This window comes from Tenrec ecaudatus, chromosome 4, assembly GCF_050624435.1.
Source record: "Tenrec ecaudatus isolate mTenEca1 chromosome 4, mTenEca1.hap1, whole genome shotgun sequence".
Classification (NCBI taxonomy): Eukaryota; Metazoa; Chordata; class Mammalia; order Afrosoricida; family Tenrecidae; genus Tenrec; species Tenrec ecaudatus.
In genome coordinates, this window is record NC_134533.1 from 83,236,881 (window position 1) to 83,259,140 (window position 22,260).

Below are 22,260 nucleotides of genomic sequence, written 5' to 3' on the forward strand. Positions count from 1 at the left end.
ATGGTTTAATCATCGTGTAACTTAAAGACGGGTAAACCTGACAGAGTATACTGAGTTAAAGACTAAATATTCTTCCAAACAATGGCAAATGCGCAAACAATTCAAATACGCATCAATTCAACACTTCAGTCCCTCTATCCTGTGCTGTCTAAGTCAAAGATGGTACAGTCAATGGCTTCTTTGGCAGGCATCGTCATACGCACCAATATTCCAACCAAGCTCAAAAGCATTTTCTTTCTTAAACTTACCTGGTGAAGGTATCTGCTCGAGACAAAAAGGAACAATTTTAACAAGTTTGCTTAGTTTCAGTAAGAGTCTAGAAGTTGGCAACAAAGTGCGAACGTACGTATTTTTGCAAATTAAGTTAAAACAAATTCATTTTCCACTTTATTAAATTATACATACTTCACTTAGCAAGGAATTATAACGATGATATAAAGAAAAGGTGTCTCAGACCAGAATACCATAACAAAAGTTTTGTGGAAGCTGCGTTTTATTTGAAAATCCACCCATTTTGCTAACATACATTTTAATATTGTAAACAAAAATAGAATCTGCAGAGACAATGCAACAAGTATGCTTAAACTCATGTATAGAATTGCTTTCCTACAATGAACTGTCCTCCTTACAGCCCCTCAACCCAATGTTAAGATGTATTTACACAGAGCACCGATCAACAGTGCAATTTAATTGTTCATTAACTAAACTCTTGGCTAGACATTAACTTTAAAGATACTATTTCCCCTTATTTAAAAGGTACATGATCATAACATGGCACAAGCCAAATAAAAGGTTTAAGGATTTTTTGGTCCCCTTCCCTCCCCCGAATTCCTCCTAGAGTTTTATTGAAAAGAAGGAAAAGTCTTGAAGTGAAAGCAATTCCTCACATTCATTTTGGAAAGGCCCTAATGTCGAATGGAAAACAATGACATGCCAAGCACAAAGCAGTAACGTTCCTTCCCGGTGCACTAATGCTGCATTTCAAGTGTAGTGCTTTCCCTAGTCGTGCACTGTCCCTCACAAATGCTAGGCACAGAATTGACTACAAGGGTTAATGCATTTCTCATGCTTCCCTAATTCCCATGGAGGCCGCAAGTCTTAAGAGACTCAGACCCATGGACTTGCCTTGAGATATTTAGTGCTCTGTATGTCAGCTGAAAAGCATTCTGAATCAGATTCATTCTTGTGGATAAAAATCAAACATACTGTGTACATCCATACTCATTTTCATAAGGAAGTTTGATACAATATTAATGTTACATAAATTGATAATCATAAATAAATACAAATACATAAGGAATGTCTACTGCAAACTGAATATATAATTTTTTTTAAAGAAAAGTTAATTTCAGTTACTGTTTCTGTATCTGTCAGGAGTGGAGAAAAGAAAGATACTGTATAATTAAGAATTATGATTTTTATCCCCCCAAAAGAGTCCTGTTGAATCACAGGAAAGGACACAGTTCTTCTCTCCAGGCAGCTTTTTCCAAATGCAAATTTCACTCTTTCCAAATAAGGGCTTCTTTTGGTAGGTTATTGATTATGGGTATTAATAGAGTTGAAAGAACTGAAGGGTTAGTCACCAAAAAAGACAGATCTTAGTCTTAAATCATGGCCATTCCTGGCTTTATAAACTACGGATACGTTCTCCTATCGACTAGCCCCAATTCCCTTCACGGGCCTTCCCTGGTCACTGTCGCATTCTAATGGAAGAAGAGAGTTTAAGAGACAGCAGTTCGGATTTTGCTGGAAGTAAGGATTTGCCGCTTGAGCACTTGTCTTTTTGAAATAATTCCATTCTTTCCATCTTAGTTACATAAATTGTATCTGGAAAAAAAAAGAAAAATAGTGAAGTTAATTTCCTGCACTGTAAGATACCTTCTCGCAAATAAAAACTTCCCAGAACACTGCCTCAGTCGTGCTTACAGCATGTTTATTGCAAATCCTGATTTTAAAGCAAAGTCAGTATTGTCAGCTGATCGTGTACTGGAATTTAATATTTGAAGCATAACACCTTTCAAATTAGTAAACATCAAGGGGGCGGGGCAGGGAGAAGGGAGGAAACAAAGATGTGAACAAATGACTTTTCTACAAGTTCATAAAATCTTTCCAGGAGCTCTAAGCATTCCACATAAACTCTCATTTGGCAAAGCACAATTTGAAATACTATTTCTAAACTAATGCCATAAAATTAGAAGTAAAACGGGAACAGCAGAGTTAAGCTTGCTAGATCATTTCCTTACTCACACAGAAGGCCAAGGATCTACGAAGGAACCATTTTCAGTGTGGTGTCACCGCTCATTCCAAGAGACTTCACTCATGACTTCCTTTACCCTCTCCTTCCCAAGAAATGACTCAAGCAGGTATGCTAATTAACTTGCCAAATCAGCAGAGATCTAGAAGATGTATTTAAACGGGGGGGGGGGGGGGGGCGGGGGGGGAAGGAGAGTACCCCCCACAAAGAGCAGACTATCATGTGGGTCATATGCAGGATTCTTCTATTGAAAAGGGCTTAAACAGTTACTTGCCCTTAAAAAAAATGCTAACCAAAGACTATTCTTTGAAAATGTTACCATTTTTAAATGAAAAGGGATACATAAAAACACAATCCTTTACAGAAATTGTTGGAATGCTTCAAAACACTGGTTATGATTATATTCACAGGAACAGAACGATGTTGCCCATCAAGCTCTAAAGCAGTGTGTGAAACTGTGCCATTGTTCACACTGGGTTTCAAGAGTGACTCAAATGCCCCGCTTTTAAAAGGGAGACATCTGAGCTCATCGGCAGTGAGCACTGGCTGCTCACGCATATATACACATGGAAGAAGCTCCCTGGATTTCACACCTTCTGAAGGATTACGTGAAACGCATTTTCCAGAAGCCGATTCTCCTCATGTCCTATCTTGACTTATGTTACTTATCATCTAAGAACTAGAGCAGAGGACAGGAGAGTCTGGAATCCTTTAAAGCAACGAAGGAGAAGAGTGAATTGTGCTTCGTGTATGGTGATTTTTAAAGTATTTCAGCCCCCGTTGTCCCCACAAGCAGCAATACCTAAAGTGACTTTTATAAGAAGTCCTCCAGAGAGAGCTCTGCAAAGGGGTCCTTTCCTGAAGCTCTGTGAGGACTGTGACTGGAGGGGCTGGACGCTGCCGAGAGCTGGGGGAAAGAAGACAGAGAGAGGAGAGAAAAAAGGTCTCAGAATGACAGAACATGAAAGCAGGGAACGTAATGAAAGAAGAAGTGGCCTGGCTTTGTCATCTTTAATCATTAGAAAGGCAGCCTTTGTGGAAAATGGAATCACGAAACCAAAAAGTTCACCTACATGCCAAGTGAAAGGGTATCAAATGGTAGGTGCTTTTTCAGGAGGCAAATTCTTGCTTCTGAAAATTTACGAAGGAACGGTCTTTTTGCCCAAAGAGATCGCTATAGGCTGACTCGTGGGTAGACGTTGGTGTCTGTCTTGGAAGGTCAGGAAGGGGCAGTGAAGGCAGGGAGAAGGCACAGCATTTTCTGCTTTTGTTTAATCACGCAAAGATGGTCTCCTGCGCCGTGGCCATCTGCTCAGTGGTGTGCAAACTCCTAACTCCCTCCCTCCCTCCCTCCTTCCTTCCTTGGAAGCGGTGGAGCCGGTCCCCGGTGCTCACATGCTTCACACATACGTGCTCTCTTGCCTCTTATGTGGACACGTGAAAGCGAATGTACACATTTGGGAGATGAAAGGGCCCCGAGGAGTCGCCTATTCTGACAGCTCACATCTGCACTGAATACGGAGCCTGCGAGGTGGTTGCTTTTGCTTTCCACTTGACTATGTGTTTCTATTATTTAATTTGAATACACCTTAAGGCAGGTTGATTGTGGAGCTCGGCAACATGTCTTTAGTATTCTCCAAAGAAACAGTCTCTGAAGAACCAAGAGTTCGCTCCCTATCTCCTTTACCAGGCCGACTTACATGTATTTCATACCAAACAGCAGCCATTTGTGCTTGGAACACAATTTTTACTCGCCTTGCATTAGCTCGGGAAGTATAGGGCTATGAGGAAATGAACTGTCCTTTTGGGAATGTGTAATCTACAAATGGAGGTAATCTCAATTCTGACTACAACATTCAAACCCTATAAAGGTTTTGTGCCTCTAAATCTGTCTTGCTGGTCCAAAGCTGTGGTCTCAGTTTTTTCAGCCTTTCCTTTCTTGCCCCATCACCCCTTTCATTTTATTAGCGGTGGAGTCCTTTGTCTAACCCATTTCCTGTTTCGGGGATGTTGGAGGGCTACAGGAGAAGGCGTGGGGGTGGGGTGGGGGTGAGGAGGATGGGGGAATTCAGCAGGCAGCTGCAGCAGCATGTCTGGGTTTGAGGTTTCAAACATCTTCCATCCAGAGACGAAGTCAGAAGACCCCTTCCCCACTTCAGTCTGCCCGTGGATGATCATTCAGAAGCAGGATGATTTCAAGTGAAGCGATCACCAGTCATCACGCTAAGGGGAGGCCAATGTTACGCACTAATCTTCAAGATTAACTAGCTTTCAGTCCAAAGCAGAAAAAAGATTTTCTCTTCCTCTAGAAGTTCCAACAAAACAAAAGCCCTGCTTACTACAGACAGATCACACCCAGAATCACGAGTTGCCCGAGGAAACATCTTAAATCACATGTTTTCACGAGGACAGCAGTTAAAAGACCTAACAGCCCTAGAGGAAACTGTCCCTGGAAAAGACTGTCACTGCAGTGAGGAGATCTTCTTTCTCCTTGGGGACAGAGCGGCTTGACATCAGTCAGAAAGGCCTGAAGATGGTTCAGCAGGACCAATCCCCTAGGGGGCAAGCGCGCTGGTTTCTAGTACTTCTGCCAGTCTCTCAAAGTGGTAAAACACACACTTAGCTATGTCTTACATGGCAAAATTAGATATGATCGATACCATCGATGAGAAAACAAGATTTAATATCCCTCAAAACCTCGCTTGAAAAGATGCCACTGTGGCCTGGACTGGTTTGACTGACTTTGCCAGCACCTGCCCCCAGGCACACGGGCACCGTGGCTCTGGGCCCAGCGAAAGCACAGCCAGCCCAGGGAACAAACACGGAACGAGAAAGAAAGGGCGCGTGCAGCAGTCGTCCCTCCTGCTCTCCGAAAGCAGGAAGTGGAGGAGCATGGCCGCCGGGAAGCAACAGCGTCCTCTAAACGCCCAAGGTTGCCTCCTGAAACTGAAAGGGCCAGTTGTCCTTCACGTGGCATTCTTGAACATACATCAAGAACTTGTAGGGCTGCTTAAGAACATAAAAGGCAAGATTGAAACACTAGATAATAAACAAGAAAAAACTAGTTATTATAAAGTCACCCTATTTTACAAGGCACACCGTAATTCACTGTCCCACTCAAATTCTACTGTCAACATGCCCTCACCTATAATCTGTATCAAATATAAGTATAATTGAAAATAGCCTTAACCATTTATTTCCTATAGCAAAATTCACACAAAACTAGTGAAATTAATACCAGTGGATTTTTTTCTCCTCAAATAAAACCAACCCTGGTGACACTCTAAGGAGCCCTGGTGGCACCGCAGGTCAAGTGTTGGGCTTGCTAGCCATACAACTGGCAGTTCGAACCCACAAGATGCACCGCGGGAGAAAGACGCGCTCTCTGCTCTCGGAGAAATGCACTTCTGCGAAACGCTTCGATTCATTCTACTCTGCTCCAGAGGGCTGCGATGAGTTTTAACCGACTTGCTGGCAACTGCGTTTAAAAAGCACACATGGAGTTGCCTAACCACTCATCAAAAGGGTCAAGTGCCTAACCACTCATCAAAAGGTTAACAGTTGGAATCCACCTAGGCCCGCTAGGTGACTTGCTTCTGTGAGGTACTAATGGGGTAGCCATGGGTCGAAGTCAACCTGATAAGCTGTGCGGTTTGTTTACATCACAAATATATGTCTTTTAAACAAAATGGCCAGTTTTATGAGTCCAATATAGACATAATTTGTCTTCCTTTCTTAAAGGAAAACTAAATATCAAGAAGAGGATAAGATAAAAATGGATATTTACAAATGATGGCAACTATTAGCTAAAACTCCTCTACTCATGTCAATCAGCTTCAAGAAAATCGTATTAAAATCTTACAGAATTCTAACAGAAAAAAAAAACCCATCACCATAAGGAAGTTTTTTTATTGTTCTTAATACTGCATTTAGTAAACATAAAGCACAGAGAACATAAATTAACTTTAATAAATGGCAAACATATCTAAGAAAAGAAATTTTAAAAAAGCATTCGATTCTGAACATCACTAAACAAATATGGTATTCCATCACTGTACTCTGACATAACACTAAAGGGAAACCATGTTGGAACAAGACGGTGCAGTCGTCCCCGAACATGAGGCTAATGCGATGAAAAGCGTATCGGATGGTAAAGGGCCAAATAGGTAGGACTAACTTCTGAAAAAGCACTGGCGGTTCCTACAATTCTTAAAGAAGCTTCAACTTTGTCACATCTTTACATCTGAAATTCTCAGTCACTCAAAAGCCTCAACAGCAAATATTGTAGAGGCTCTTATCTGTACTGCCTTGAGGATCAAATAAAAATAAAATGTAAGACATGAAAAAATAATAACAATTTATAAATTATCAAGGGTTTGTGAGGGAGGGAGGGAAGGAGGGGAAAAATTAGGAGCTGATACCAAGAACTCAAGTAAAAAGCAAATGTTTTGAGAATGATGTCGACAACAAATGTGCTTGACACAATGGATATATATACAGATTGTGGTAAGAGTTGTATGAGCCCCCAATAAAATGATTAAGAAAAGAATAAAGCATCCTACACACTGAATAGCATACACCAGAAGCTCAAATATTAGTTTAACCTTCCCTACTGCTCACCAACCAATGTCCATTTATCTGGAATGACAGTTCTGCTAAAATGCTATAAATCTGTGCTGTTCTTGCTCTGAGCTCTGTGTGGATTCTTCTATTTACTTGAAAATCTTATTTTACTTTGATTGTTGGGGAGAGCATACACGGCAGAGCATATACCAATTCAACAATTCCTGCCCGAACCATTCCCTGAACTCTTGTTCAATAATGAGCAGTTGTAGGCATTTAAAGCTTATTAAATCCAAATGCTTTTTGGTGACAATCAGGCTCCCCAAAGTGGGATAGGATATTAGAAAACATTAAGCTTTCTCTCCATTTTTAAATCGCAGCCTTTTGAAGTTTATATTTTTAAATATTTTAATGTACCTAATAAGTCATATAGAAATATATGAACCTAACATAAATAAATGTGCAGACACTAGGGGGATTTGGCTTAAAATATTTTCCTGATAGGGCTGTGAAAATAAAATTTCCTAGAGACCACAGAATAGCTTTAAACAGGATTCTCTACAGAGATGGACAACGTCTGACCACCGGCCAGATGTGATGTATCTGAATCCAGCTATATAGACAGCTAAATCCATGGTAGTTCACAGTATCTCCAAGGAAATGTTGCATTTCAATCTGTTACAGTAGATACGCAATACTATTCCCAGACTACCTTGGTAAGGTTTGAAAGATGGGGGTTTTCCTGGAAGTGTACATGTAGAGGGGCTCCCCTTTAGGTTGAAACTAGTTTCTCTAATAACTTTCTCTTGGGTTGCATTCTATATAATCCCATCTTACCCCTTTCCCCGCATTAGTACCATCATGAAGTTATGCTAGCATTTGCTCTGGGACCCTCAAAGTCCCCACCTTCTGTAGGGACACCTGACAAGGGCCTAGAAGCATTCCTCTTAGATGATACCTGGACCTTTCTGAGAGTGCAGACTGCCTGTGGTCTGGAAGACCTTGAGAGCACGAGGAGGGAAGCATAAGCCATCTCACTGGAATTATGTTAGCATACAACTGACAAACAATTGATGAGTAACACACTGGAGAGGGAATAGATTATGAGATTTCCTAACTCGAAGGAGGAAATATTACTCGCTGATCTAAGTTAACAATGAAAACAAAATGTTCTCTATATCAGAAATGCTTTTCCAAAGATAAGAGAGGTGCATATTAAGCCCCATCTGATGGATGGGAATCATGAAAGCTGACTTAGCCTATCTGAACAATGTGCTGATTGCTTATTTAATTTCAGATTTCTCAAAAACCAAAGAAATACAGAGTAAGGTTTATGTCAACTTGTTCAGAAACAAAACAGAGTTCAGCTGCATGTGTGTTGTTGCTGTGAGGTGCCTTCAAGTCGGTCCTGACCCACAGCGACTCATACACAGTAGACGGGAACCTCACAGACAGACGCCGTCCTCACGCTGTGCCCATGGCTGCAGCCCGCTGTTGCAGCCACTGGTGTCAATCCACGAGGCTGTGGGGCTTCCAATACTTATAAGCTCCGCCTTCTAGCAATACATGGTGCTTTCAGTACTCTTCTCCAGCACCACAATAATGGACCGCTTATTTGTTATTTATTGGAAATATGTTATTTCTTGTTTAGGGGATAAAATATCTAACCCATGGTTCCATATATGAGCCTGAGGCCACCTACTTTTCCCTATTTTATATACTGAGTTACTACATTAAAATGTCTGAGAGACTCCCATGATTTTTATAGTAGCTGTCATAAGATATTAATCATAATTAAGGTTTCAAAGTAGGAACTATGAATTGTTTATAATAAAAATAATTTTAAATACATGGAAAGAAAAGCTGTATTATAATAGATTACAATTTGGTATTAGGGATAATTTCTGAGTACAGGGCAACATTGCTAACTCTCCCCCCTCCCCAAATACCAAAAAGTATTCTTCAAGACCATTAATAAGAAATGGAACACTTCTAAGTCAAATCAAGTATTTTCATTTGATCCTAATTCAGCTCTGTGGTTGGTGCTTTTCACCATCTCTACAATCCAAATTCCTATTTGCTGTAACTCCGCTAGAACTTAGGGCCACATATTTGTAGAAAAAAGTAAAAGTAGAAAAGCATTTTTTTAAACAAAAGGATTTCTCTCATAAACATTATAAAATTAGTAACTCTCTGCTTCCTGTATGAGGTATCCAAAAAAACCTGAATTTCCCCCCAAAAGCTAGGTATTTAACTTTTTTTACATAACAACTCTATCACCTTCAGAGTAGTCTCCACTACACTTGGTACATTTGTCAAGTCTGCGATTCCACTCTTGGAAATATTTTCAAATTCCTCTGTTTGGATGGCTGACAGCACCTCACTTTTTTTTCCTTCACCTCTTGTATGTCATCAAATTGCACTCCTCTCATGTCCCTCTTCATTTGCAGAAACAAAAAGAAGTCCCACAAAGCGAGGTCAGGTGAGTCAAGTGTGTGAGGCAAGAGAGGCATGCTGTTTTCTTGCCAAAAACTAGCACACTGAGATGGCTGCGTGAGCAGGTGCATTGTTGTGGTGGCAAAACCAGTCCCTGGTCAGGCACAAATCAGGCCTTTTTGTTGCACACTGCTATGCAAACTTTTCAGAATCTCTACACAGAAAGCCTAATTAACAGTCTGACCTGGTGGAACAAACTCCAAATGCTCTGTGAGTCAACATATTCGTCCATTCAGGAAGTTGCCGGATGTTCAAAACAAGGTTTGTCATCAATTGACATTTTACCTTATTTGAAATGAGAAAACCATCGTACATTTGAGTTTTCCCGGTTTCACTGCCCTTGTCAGCTGTGTTCAACATCACACTTTCTGGGACCGTTTTCCAGAGCAGGAAACATTTCATAGCCACATGCTATTGTCTTAAATCGGCTGTCACAAAAACGAGATTGGAGCGAACCTGCTTTCATGAAAAAATTCACTGTGATCACAGAGAACCTTCCCAGGCAATGCCACTGGGTGCACTAACTCCGAGCACACTGCTTAATGCTTACCTCGCGGGAACAATGCGTACTATGAAAGCTCTGCCCAGTGGAGCATTTTTCCCACTTTGGGGGGGTACCCCCCCCTTGTATACATGTGGTTAAGTAAAAAAAAAATTACTGTTAAGGTTGCAGTTCATATATAAACTAGTTTATTCCAAACAAGTTTAAACATGTGTCTGCAATTAGTAGCTAGCTGCAGACAAGTTCTCTCAGTAATACACTTGTTTAAGAATAGTTAAAGCGTTTTCAAATAGGAATATACTTTTGGTAGCAAATGGACAACTCTGCTTGGCACAATTGAACTATGGAGTGATATATGTATTAACTCTCAATTAATAATAACTTTAAGAGGGGGATGCTTTTGTTGACATGTACAAAAAGGATTTTAAGGTCAGGGCTTAAATCAAATTTTTTTTTAACAAAACTCAAGTGGGCATTTTCTCAAACTACTAAAACTCAAAACAACAGTTTGCAGTTGGATCAAGCCGTTTATGAAGGCTGGCAGAGCTCACAGATGGGTTCAAGGCAGAGAAGCCAGCTCCGAAGGGTACGGTGACTGGGAGGGCTCTAACGCGTAATGCTTGATAAGGGTTCTCAGAAGACGCGGGACACGCATAGGCACTCTGACAAAGAATTTTAAAGAAAACCAAAAACTGCATGGCTAACAAAAAGGACAGGAACGTTGCAGTGAGGAACTTTTCCCATGGTGACACTGCACCTGCTCATCCTTCCTGAGTATAGCAAGGGCTGTCTTATTAGAATTTCCTTGGGAAACCCTATCCCATTTACCCTACAGCCAGATCTACCTCCCCCCCTTTATGCCTTGTATTTCCAAATCTCAACCAACATTTGAAGGACCACAATATGAGTCCCGCGAGGCCACCACCACTGTCTTTTGGACATGGTATAAATCGAAAAGTCAAGAAAAATGGGGATGCTGCCTTCAGAAGTTTACATGGAGAGTATGTTGAGAAACAACAGCTTCACATTTAGATATTTCTGCTTCATGAAGGGTTCTACAATTTTGCATCAATACTTTCTGATCTACCCTCAACACATATGTATTCTATATATGGCAAGAATGTTCATCATAAAGCTTTGAAGGACTTTTAAGATTTTAAAAGCACTTGTTTTTTTCAAGGCAAGAAATTAAGATTTCCACTTTCTAGAAAGAATTTTATCAGCAAACACTCTGCAAATAAAGTTTTAGTCTACAGATTTTCTAATAAACTATAATGGTTCTAAAATTCTTGTTTTGCTTCTCCAGTTGTGCACCAGGGGAGAGAGCAGCAGGGCCACTTCTCATCTTTGGTACTAAGTTTTCATTTAAATTCCCAAAGTAAATGGTATCTCGTGACATGCCTCTACCAGGCATGGATGAATGGCCACAACACAGGGCTAGCAAGGCAAAAGGCCTTCTTCATAGAAGTCCAGCTGGGCAGGTCAGCTGATCCATCAGCACTGTCAGATTCACACACCAGGAAAGGGGGTGGGTGTGTGGGGTTTATCCTGAAAACCAAGAGATCCATTTATTCCAACACACAAGAATGCCATTAAAAGACGTTTTTAAAAGATTTAGAATTATTCCAGTACCTAAAACCGACAGTGCCCCCATTTAGAAGGGTAGAAAGGCCTCACAACTAGCCATTCTTTTCGCATAGACACGTAACTGATGTCAGACTTACTTAAAATTGAACATTACAAACAAATAAGCAGCAGCACTTTATATCTTTGGCTCCATGTTTCATTAATAAACTCCCTGGCAATTATCCATTAATTTCATCTTTGTAATAAAGCCTACTACATTAAAGGAATAAACAAGACTTTGATTATATTTATTTAAAAATTAAATGCTCAGATGCAGCATTCTAAAGTTTTCATATTGCTTTTAGGAAAATAGGCAGACTGACATGAGCATATAGGAATTTCTTGTACAAATAAGCGAACATCCTTTTAAAAGATGTTCAATGACATCAAAATAGTCATTTAAACAAACATTAACTACAAGAAGGTATTATTTTATATCATAATGATTTCAAAAATCTGACACTAATCAGATTAGCTTCCTATTTTTTATGTTTAATGACACAGTACGAATATGGAATGAGTTTATAGACTTTTAGTCCGCAATATAGTCTAATTTATATAAACCACCAGTAACAAAAGTTCCCATCCTCCTCAAATTAATCAACAGATATGCTAGCAACATGTAACAAACCATCAAACTGTAAGAAGAATGGGGGCACTCAGAAAGAAAAATGAAATGAACAAAATAAAGTTAAATATCAAGGAAGATGAACTACTGTGGATCATTAAAAAATACATATGCCTAAGTTATCAGGCACAAAACAGAAACGTATAATGGCCACCTTTAAGCAGTCAACACCGATACAGTACAGTCTACTAAGGTAAGGCTATAAAGCAGAACAATCTCTGAGCTAATGCCATCTGAAAAGGATTCACTGGCTTCTCACTAGCAATGAACTATACAGCCCAAATTGTAACTAAGATACAAAAGGGAAAAAATAGCACAATGCACCATTTGGAATGACCCACTATATGGAAATAAGATAGAGATATCGAGAAATTTGGAGTCCCGTCTACATTAATAGTAGGGTGCCAGCAGAAGAAAACACTTAAGAGTTGGAAGGGAAGAATTACTTGCTGTAAATGCAGAATTTGAATTTAATTAATTCTAGTTTGACGGGGTTTTACTTTTACTTCAACAATCATTTACTTTACAATACATACAAAGTTGAAACTCTGCCCTCAAGGTATTGTAAATTAAAATGAATAAAATATAAATAGAATGAGAGAATAATTAAATAGGAATTTACTAAGCAAAATTATTATGGCTACAACTAATACTGAATGGACCAAATTAATCTGAGGGACTGACCAAGCACCAAAGGAAGGAGGAACACCATGCCTGCCAACTGCAGAGGCCGCGCACTTGCTTCACTGACATGCTTCTCGGAACCGCAGGACCACACATCCACCCATTCAGTGACGAGCTCCACAAGACAGACTCGACGGCAAAGCCAGAGTTCAGAGGTACCCATCAACCCAATACAACTTTGTTAAAAAAACAAACACTTGTCACCTACTTCAAAGATCAAGTTTCATTTAAAAAATGTTTTTCATGTTCAATCACTAGATTGAAGGTATCATCATTCCTCAGGCAAGATTCATAGTTCACCTTACAGTACAATTTGGAGCGCTATTACAAATTACATATTTAAAATGGTTACTTATAAGTAAAATACAAGATCAGGGAGGAGCATATATTAATGGAGCTTCAGGATGAAGACAGGCTGAGGCTCTATTTCTGAAAATCGGTCCATGAAAACCTTATCAGTCACAGCAGAGTAACCTGATTCACGTCCTCAAGTGGGACCAATTGCTAGAGGAAGGTGTCATGTTTGATGACTTAACAGGCCCAGGAGGGCACGGAGGACCCTCGAAGAGATGAACTGGCACTGTAGCCAGCTCCATAGACTCGAGAATGCTGATGGTAAGGAGGACACAGAACTCCACGGTAACAAAGTCACTGTGAGCTGGAGCTGACTTGGTTATACAACAAGTCCGCTTTCAATGTGACCATTCAACTATCAACTTGTCTGTTCACAATCTCTTCTGGCATAAAGTAACTAGAGAGGAAAAAGATTCTTAACCTCTTTCTTTTTATGCACACATACACTGTGTGTGAGTGTACGTGTGTTGTACGTGTACATGTGAAAAGGATGTAGGTATTTCAGAGGATATAAAACCTGGGTTAAGAACAGAAATTTTTTTAAAGGCAAATTTTTACTAAGAATTTTTTAACCATATAAACAAATTCATTCTTATATGTTTCAAGGTTGAAGGTATTATCCAACAGTCATATCTTAAAGGTGCAAATACTCGTTTACAATTCGGAAAGCCCAAGAAATGTAGAGTATTTCACTGCTGACGCCAGGACGAGTGCTCTAACAGTCAATTGCACTCTGTCCCTTGATAGAGGACCGTGTGATCCAAATGAGCATTGGTCAAGGAATCCTGAATACTAGGAATTAATCGTTATTTCAACAGCTATGGAGTTGAGAAACATTTCCAAGTTTCATTTTTCTCCATCTGTAAATGGTGATTCTAATTCCACCCATCTACCTAAAAGGCTGTTTTGAGAATCAGGTGCGATAACAAATGTGAAATAACTGGAAACTGTCAGATCCAAGGATGCAGTAAGAGACTCTTGTTTATGAGGCAGGAGCCTGGAGACTGGGTGCAGCAAGGCTTAGGAAAACTTCTGTCAGAGGGTCCTATTCAGTTTACAGCTACGGACTGTAGCTTTCTTTTTAATGACATTAAAGTTCTTATGACTTAGTTCCTTACAGCAGAAAATCATTGATTTATAAAAATAAATGACACTCTGAAGTTGAAAGAAAATGAACACCAAAGAATAACCTGGAAGATGTGAAGAGAGCTTCTAATTGGAGAGTCTCATGAAAACAGCTGTACTGATAGGTAGGGAAATCGTCAATGTGCTTTAAAAAAGATTATTAAATCTAATTTTGAAATCAAGTTAAACCAGTTAGTAAAACGGTCACTAAAAAAGGGTAACTATAAATTCTCTATTTTAGAAAGCAAATGATAAAGAAACTGACTGATAAAAATAATTACAACACTAATTATTCTGACGCCAATTATCTTTATTGTAAAAACTATCACAATTAAATTTACTATCCATTGCCAGGCAACAGAAATGCCAATTTAATGACTTCATTAATCAGAGACTGAATTGTACAAGTAAAAATTGTTGAACTGATCTATCTTCTACTGTACATAAACAAAAATTTTCTAAAGGCTGAAAACCAAGTCCCTATGTTCCACGAATCTGTAAAATATACAGAGAATATAATCAAACGATGTCAATACAAGTTGTGGCAACGCAACAATAATTCAATGGTTAATGCCATACTATATGCATTTCCAAATGTTCACAAGTATTTTCAAATAACTATTAAATACATAAAATAAGACCAACCAGCTGCATCAGAAGCCATTTGAGAAACTCATTCACTCTCGCACATCAGTGAGTTGATTCTGAAATCGCAATGACTTTACAGGGCAGGATAGAATTCCCCGTGCGGGTTTTTGAGGCAGTCAGTATTTGGGAGCAGAGAGGCCCATCTCTCCTTCAGAATGACTGAGAGAGAGCTCAAACCTGTAGGCTTTGTGGTTGGGAAGCCAACTTGTAGCCCACTGTGCAAATAGGGCTCCGTAATTTGAGAAAAGCATTAAAAAAAAAAAGAAGAATGAAACAGGAAGGGTGCTTTTACAGCTGCATGTAATTAATGATTAAGTAATGTAAATAATGTAACTGTCAATAATGTTAAATGTAAATTTCTAACTGTACATGAGTAGAGGCACAGATAACAAACAGTAAGTCACCCCATTACTTCAAAAGGGTCTCACATCATGCATGACACTAGAGAAGAGATGAAATAGTGGCATGTCTTCTCTCCTACTCAGAATTAGTATGCCCTAAAAAAAAGAACGAAGAAAATCCAGACTCCCCCAGTACATTCTCCAAAACGACTGGATGAAAGTGAAAAGCAAACAGGAGATATTTAGAGTGAAGGAGTATGAGAAACACCTAACGTCTGCCAATGAAAGAAATTAGATCACCATAGTTTCAAGAAATCTCAATTTTTGTATTATAGCACACCATTATCAGTAGCAAAAAATTATCTAATGAAAAACTAACATTCACAACTTTTTTGAGACTTGTTAAAATATCTTTCACAAACATTGCATGGATAACATTCTTGTTATAACATCATTCAGACGATTAGCCAAGGAGCTAGAGCTCTGAGTTAATGGTTTCTAGGGCAAGCAACCCATGAACAAAAAGCAAGTTTCTTTATTGTTGTTGCTATTTTGTTTTTTAAGATGACTTTATTGGGGGCTCTTACAGATATTACAACATCCATACATTAATTTTATGAAGCATATTTATACATGTCGCCATAATTATTTTCTAAATATTTACTTTTTAAAATACTTTTATTGGGGGCTCTTACATCTCTTATTACAATCCATACATTCCTCCAGTGTGTCAAGCACATTTGCACATATGCCACCATCATCGTTTTTAAAGCATTCTCTTCCCACTTGAGCCCCTGATATCAGCTTCCCATTTCTTCTCCCTCCCCCTTGATAAGTTATAATTTTTTCCACATCTTAACGTCGTCCTCCATTGCCCCTCACCCATTTTTCTGTTATTTGTCCCCCTGGGAGGGGTTAGAGTTGATCTTTGTGAGGGATTTTCCCTTTCTCCTCCCCCCGTCTCCCCCCCCCCCACCCTTATCCTCCTGGTATCTCTACTCTCCTTGTTGGCCCTGAGGGGTTTATCTATCCTGGATTCCCTGTGTTGCAGGCTCTTATCTGTAGCATTGTGCATGCTCTGGTATAATCCGATTTGTAAGGTAGAATTGAGGTCATGATAGTGGGGTGAAGGAAGGACTACAGAGCTACAGGAAAGTTGTGTGTTTCATCAGGGATATACTGCACCCTGACTGGTTCATCTCTTCTCTGTGACCCCTCTGTGAGGGGATGTCCAATTGTGTACAGATGAGCATTGGGTCTCCACTCCATGCCGCGCCCCCACCCCCATCACGTTGGGTATGAATTTATTCTGGGTCTTAGATGCCTTTATACCTGATCCCATTGATACCTCATGATCACACAGGCTGCTGTGATTCTTCCACGTGGGCTTTGTTGCTTCTGAGGTAGATAGCGGCTTGTTTATCTTCAAGCCTTTAAGACCCCAGAAGCTCTATCTTTTGATAGCCGGGCACCATCAGCTTTCTTCACCACATTTGCTTATGCACCCGCTTTGTCTTCAGTAACTGTGTTTGGATGGTACGTATCACAGAATGCCAGATTGTTAGAAGAAAATGTTCACTTGTTAAGGAAGTACTTGAGTTGAAGCCCAATGTCCATCTGCAACCTTAATTCTTAACATATAGATATGAGTACATACTTCTATCCTCTCTCATTATAATTATATTTACATATGCACATGCCTATATTTAGGCCTCTATAAATGTCCTTTGCCTCCAGGTTATTTCCTCTATTTCAAAAGCAAGTTTCTTAACCTTATAAAATAAGGTCCACCCCAGGGGTGTGAGGGGCGATACTGGGAGGGTAGAGGGAGAGTGGGCTGGAAAGAGGGAACCAATTACAAGGATCTACATGTGACCTCCTCCCTGGGGGATGGACAACAGAAAAGTGGGTGAAGGGAGACGTCGGACAGGGCAAAATATGACAAAATAATAATTTATAAATTATCAAGGGCTCATGAGGGAGGGGAAAAAAAAGAGGACCTGATGCCAAGGGTTTAAGTGGAGAGCAAATGCTTTGAAAATGATGAGGGCAAAGAATGTACAGCTGTGCTTTACACAATTGAAGTATGTATGGATTGTGATAAGAGTTGTATGAGCCCCTAATAAAATAGTTCTTAAAAATAAATAAATGATAGCCTAGATGGGTATTAAAATCTGGGACAGCAGCTTCTCACTAGATAGATAGATAGATAGATAGATAGATAGATAGATAGATAGGTAGATAGATAACTAGAATAAGGTCCACCAACTATAAATCATCAAATTTCCACCAACTATAAGTCACAAATTTTCCGTATTTAAAATGTTTAATTTGCTTGTTCTTTCCCTCCAAATGACCAATGTTCTTAAGAACGTTGTGTGAGACCTTAAGAAACATTTCGCACAAAGAAGAAAATTGTTTGTAAAATCATATAAAAGGATTTTCCTGTATTATTCCTCCTAGATCATCAAATGCATTAAAACAGCTACATGTAACATGTGATACCTGTGCTCCTGATACAGGGCCAAAGGGGTTTGGTGGTCTCATGACAGGCTGGCTATATATTAAGGTTGGTTGTGTCATTACTGGTACAGTTCCCATTTGAGGAGGCTAAAAAATGAAAGAACATCACGTTAAAGGACATCAACTCAGTGCTTCCTAATAGTAAATAAATAAGGATGACTAGAATGACAACCACAGCATCTCTGCTTCGACTCGAAGGAAATATTTCTTCGAATGCAAGACTCAGAGGTAAACATTTTCTGAAGGTCCCCCCATTGTGGGCTAGAAGGCAAGGCAATGGTCCGGGTCTACAGTCTATGCTTTTGGAGAAGACACTATGAGAGGCCACGGGGTTGGGCCTGCCATAAAAACCAAACCCAGGCATACGTTTCTTGGTTCTGAAGAAAAATCTTCACTATGGTCATTTTAAAAAAAGGATGTAACAAAGTCTAATAAGTAACCCTATTTGATGAATTACAAACTTTAAACTTTATAACAGCATACAAAATAATTTCGATGAAAATCTTTGAAAATCCCCAAATTTGCCAGCTTTAAATAAAGAGAAAACTTAGAAGTATAGAACTCTAAGGTACTTAAAGGACATTGTCTTTACATGTCAAATCAAGTTCTTAATCCATTATGGAAGGATTACATATAAAGATATCTGGCTCTTTGCAGATGTTTACTCTCGATGATTCAATCAGCTATTTTTAGGAAGAACCAAAAAGGGGCTTAGATTACATACAAATTCCTGAATAACTGAAAATAGAATGTCAACCAATAGTGTTAATTAAAAAATCACCACTCCAGCATACAAAATACATGTTATATTTAGTCTATCAAGTAGACTTCCGTAACCAAACTAAATTCTCTGACATTTAGAAGCATAGAGATCCTGTTATCTCTAGTGTTATGGAATTCAGTAATTGAAGATTATAGTGGCCGTGTAGGTAACTATGTACAACTCCTAGTCAAAGACACAGAAGGATTTAATCTCTTCTTGGGATAACATGGAAAGAAGACTATATGGATGCTAATTTAGCCAATTCCAAATCTTACTAACTACGGAAGAATGGTTCTTTTAATCTTAAATTTCAGATATATGTATTTATTTGTAATGCTAAAATTACTTAGTGGACAAGATTGATCTCTTTATAATGCTATTCAAAAAGTTGATATTGCTACAGTTCACTTTTCTTCTTTCACACAACCGAGTTCCTCCAAGTAGATGAAGGGCCCTGGACCCTAGGCCTGCAGCCCTACAACTTCCCTAGCAACTCTGTTTAAAAACAGATAAGAACTTCACTTTAGGTTGACGGTCAGAATGTTTACACAGACTCCATTTCTATGTAAGGGATACCAAGCAAGCTATAAACCTATGAACCGTGAAACTTGACCCTGGTGCAAGGAGCTATTTCTACATAATGTAGACAAAGCAGCGGCACAGGAGCCACAGTAGCAAAATCAAGGGGCAGTGGGATACCTTCAATGAGCAAACATTTCCTCCCTGAGGAAGCAGTTGGATGAAGTCACTACTTTGACTTCGTCTCTAAGAAAGTCTGTATAGAAAAGACGTGCAAAGCCCTTCGAGGCTGTTAATTACAGGAGCCTAGAGGTTAAAAGGCTGGTTTTATCCTATAATATCACAATCAGGAGAAAATGGCTCTTACGAGGCTAAATTTACTGCTAAGGAGTTCAAGAAGTGTGAGCCTCTCTTTTCCACTAGTTTATTATGATTATACACACCTTACAGGTATTAAGTTTCTAGTCAAACCAAGCAAGGCTCAGAATTAATATTAACTCTGTTGGTGCTGTGAATAATTTATTGACTCTCCTAGCTATAATCTCCCACAAAGTGACTGGCGGAGGGGCTGGTGGTATCTGTAAAGAAGGTATATGGAAATCCAAAGAGGAGCTATATCAGCCTGCAATCCTGCTGGATTTCCAGGGAGCCATCTCAGAAGTCAGGGTGGAGGATCTCACAACCCAAAGAAAAAAAGAACCCGGAGTAGAACCCAAATTCTGACCCTGAGATCCCTGTGAACTGAACCAAGGCACAGAGCTGTGCCTTCAGAGGTTGTAGCACTGAGAGTTCCAGACAGAACAGTGAGTCCACATTCCCAGTTGCGGAGCAAGAAAGTTTCAATGTCACTGAATAGGTTCCCTTAATGGAGTGGATTGTTTCTAGGCACTTAATAGGGGAGCTAGGTTTGCTGAGCCATGAAATTAGAGATGAGCACCTTGGGCGGAAGCTTATGGCTGAGTTGAGTGCCCTTTTGGCATTTATTGGAAGCACTAAGAGAACTTTATAACATGGCCTAAGCAAGACAGAGGCACAGAGGTCATGTGGCTAGACGAGAGATTTGTACCTGCAAGAACTGAAAAGAGACTGTGCTGACCACAAACACTATCCGGTGTGTTTTTTATCCTGAATTATGATCTGTTAACATCCCCAAATGAGGCCATTCATTGCACTGGTTGCGAGTGAGTTCCCATGTGGCGACTGCAATGAAATAGAGTGCAATGGGAAGGGCAGCTGGTACCAGAACTGGTAAAGAAGGTTGGAAGGTGAAGGCATGACCTCCCCCTCAGAGGAATTGGCCTTGGGCACATGTTGAGTTTGATTCTTTGTCCCCTTTGTGAGGTCAGGTGCCACCACTGCACAATTCCTACAGCACTTAAATGAGTTTGTTATAATAAAATGTCTAGCAAAAAGTGCTAGGCAAAAAAATAAACCAAGTAATAGTGTGTATTTAATTAAGTCACATTTACTGTGTAACAATTATTCTAGAAATATTAATATAACTACTATTATCATACTAGAAACTCTATTAGGCACAAGGGGGAATACATTCTTCCAGTTATGCTTATAATAAGAACAGTATAAATATAAATGAAAATATTTGTAAAAACTAAAAACATACTTACAATTCCATATCCTATCATGCCTGTTGGTGTAGTCGCAGGATAGGCCATGACTGGGGGTGCCTGACACAGTGAAGAAAAAACAAACAAGGAAGTATAACTTATGTGTCTATATTGAATTGAAGGAATCAATAGCTGTAGTTCCACTAAAAAGAATTGCTAAGACAGCTGTGATTAAGTAGCACTTGTGATCATTAATAATGGTCAGTTAATATCCAATGGGGGGAAACTATATTTAAATAAGCAGAAAAGTATTAGAAAGGAAAAATATCACTTTAAACAGTTACACGGGATTTCACTGAGTTTTTAGAGCATCAAAAATTTTTAGACTTAAAAAAAATTCAAAGCTCTAAAATTTATAGTCTACCAATAACACAAATAATGTTTTCCAAGAAAAATAATTGAGTATTTTCTTGGTACTTCATTTCTTAAGCATTCAAAGACAAAATTTTAAATCCTAAATCAATTTATAACCTAGTCTTCTAAAAAGTTAATTTCTAAGGATCTCATTTGCTCTTCTCAAAGCTCAATGATTTAAACCACTACTGAATAAATTATTTCAATGGATAATAATCCTCATACAAAGAGTTTATAAGTTAGCTTTCCTTTTAATTTCATAGAAATGGAACTATTTTCTGTGCAGCACTAACATGAAAGAGGCTATTAAATTTTCAGCTTATGCCTTAATGCTTAAAAGAACCATCCATCACTGCGATATTTAAGTTCCCCTCTTCCTCTTGCTTCAGTTCATCCTCTAAGAGGATTGCTATCAGTTGGAACTGACTTGATGATCAATAGGTATTGTTTCTTTTTTTAATGAATTATATGAGCACAAAATTATTTTAGATATATTTGCTGTCTTAACAACATTCCCTATGTTATCTTATAATGAAAGCTGAAACTCAATAAAGGTGAAAGACCAATAACACTGTTGAAACATTAAAAGAAACAAAAACAAAATTGAAATTATGCGGCAATTTGAATATGAGCATGGAGAAGTTAAATAAAGCATAACTTTAAAAAATTAACACTAAAGTGAATAGTTAAAAGTTTAGTATTTGGGGGAGCATGTAGGACTTATTGGTCTCTCCCTACTTAAAAACCAAAGTCTGCAGGAGCAGTAGACAAACTGCCAACAATAGCAGAAGCCTGTAAGATTTCATGCAGTTGTTACTTTACACATGATCACAATCCACACTCCCTCATTCAGAAGTCATCAGTGCACACTGGCAGCACAGATACACACACAGACACCCAGCCATCTGGCAGCAAATGGCGGAATAGTAAGCAAGAAAAAAAATTGGTATTTCCCATGCCACCATCAGAATTAATTCTGAAAAACACCCATGAAATCAGTAGATGCTAGAAAGAATTTTTGGCACATTGAAAATCTGAATGTGAAAACAAGTAATAGCTGGAAGATTATGAGATTCTGCTACAGCAGTGGTTAATAGCATGCCAATTTATTGCAAAAAGGCTAGTTTTTGGTCACTTACGTATTGTGGAAAATGCATGCCATTCTGTTTTTCCCAGGGAAGAACAATTACATAATGCAATAACACTGGATTAGAACAAGTACTTACACAACACAAAATACACAGAGCATTTTAGT

General features: G+C 39.0%; 1 protein-coding gene across 14 annotated transcripts in view; it reads right to left on the reverse strand.

The window, feature by feature from the left end:
- Nucleotides 1–475: 475 nt before the first annotated feature.
- The window catches only part of PICALM (phosphatidylinositol binding clathrin assembly protein), a 102,685-nt gene continuing 80,900 nt past the window's right edge, over nucleotides 476–22,260 (reverse strand). For 7 of the 14 annotated variants that reach the window (XM_075546412.1, XM_075546416.1, XM_075546404.1 and 4 more), the window contains 5 exons: nucleotides 22,145–22,168; nucleotides 20,652–20,711; nucleotides 17,727–17,831; nucleotides 3,057–3,161; nucleotides 476–1,827 (listed from right to left, as the gene is read on the reverse strand). In XM_075546412.1, coding sequence (XP_075402527.1) covers nucleotides 3,069–3,161; nucleotides 17,727–17,831; nucleotides 20,652–20,711; nucleotides 22,145–22,168 — 282 coding nt within the window. In that variant the 3' untranslated portion in view covers nucleotides 476–1,827; nucleotides 3,057–3,068. The remainder of the gene's footprint in view (nucleotides 1,828–3,056; nucleotides 3,162–17,726; nucleotides 17,832–20,651; nucleotides 20,712–22,144; nucleotides 22,169–22,260) is intronic. The other 7 variants (XM_075546409.1, XM_075546407.1, XM_075546408.1 and 4 more) reach the window with 2 other exon arrangements.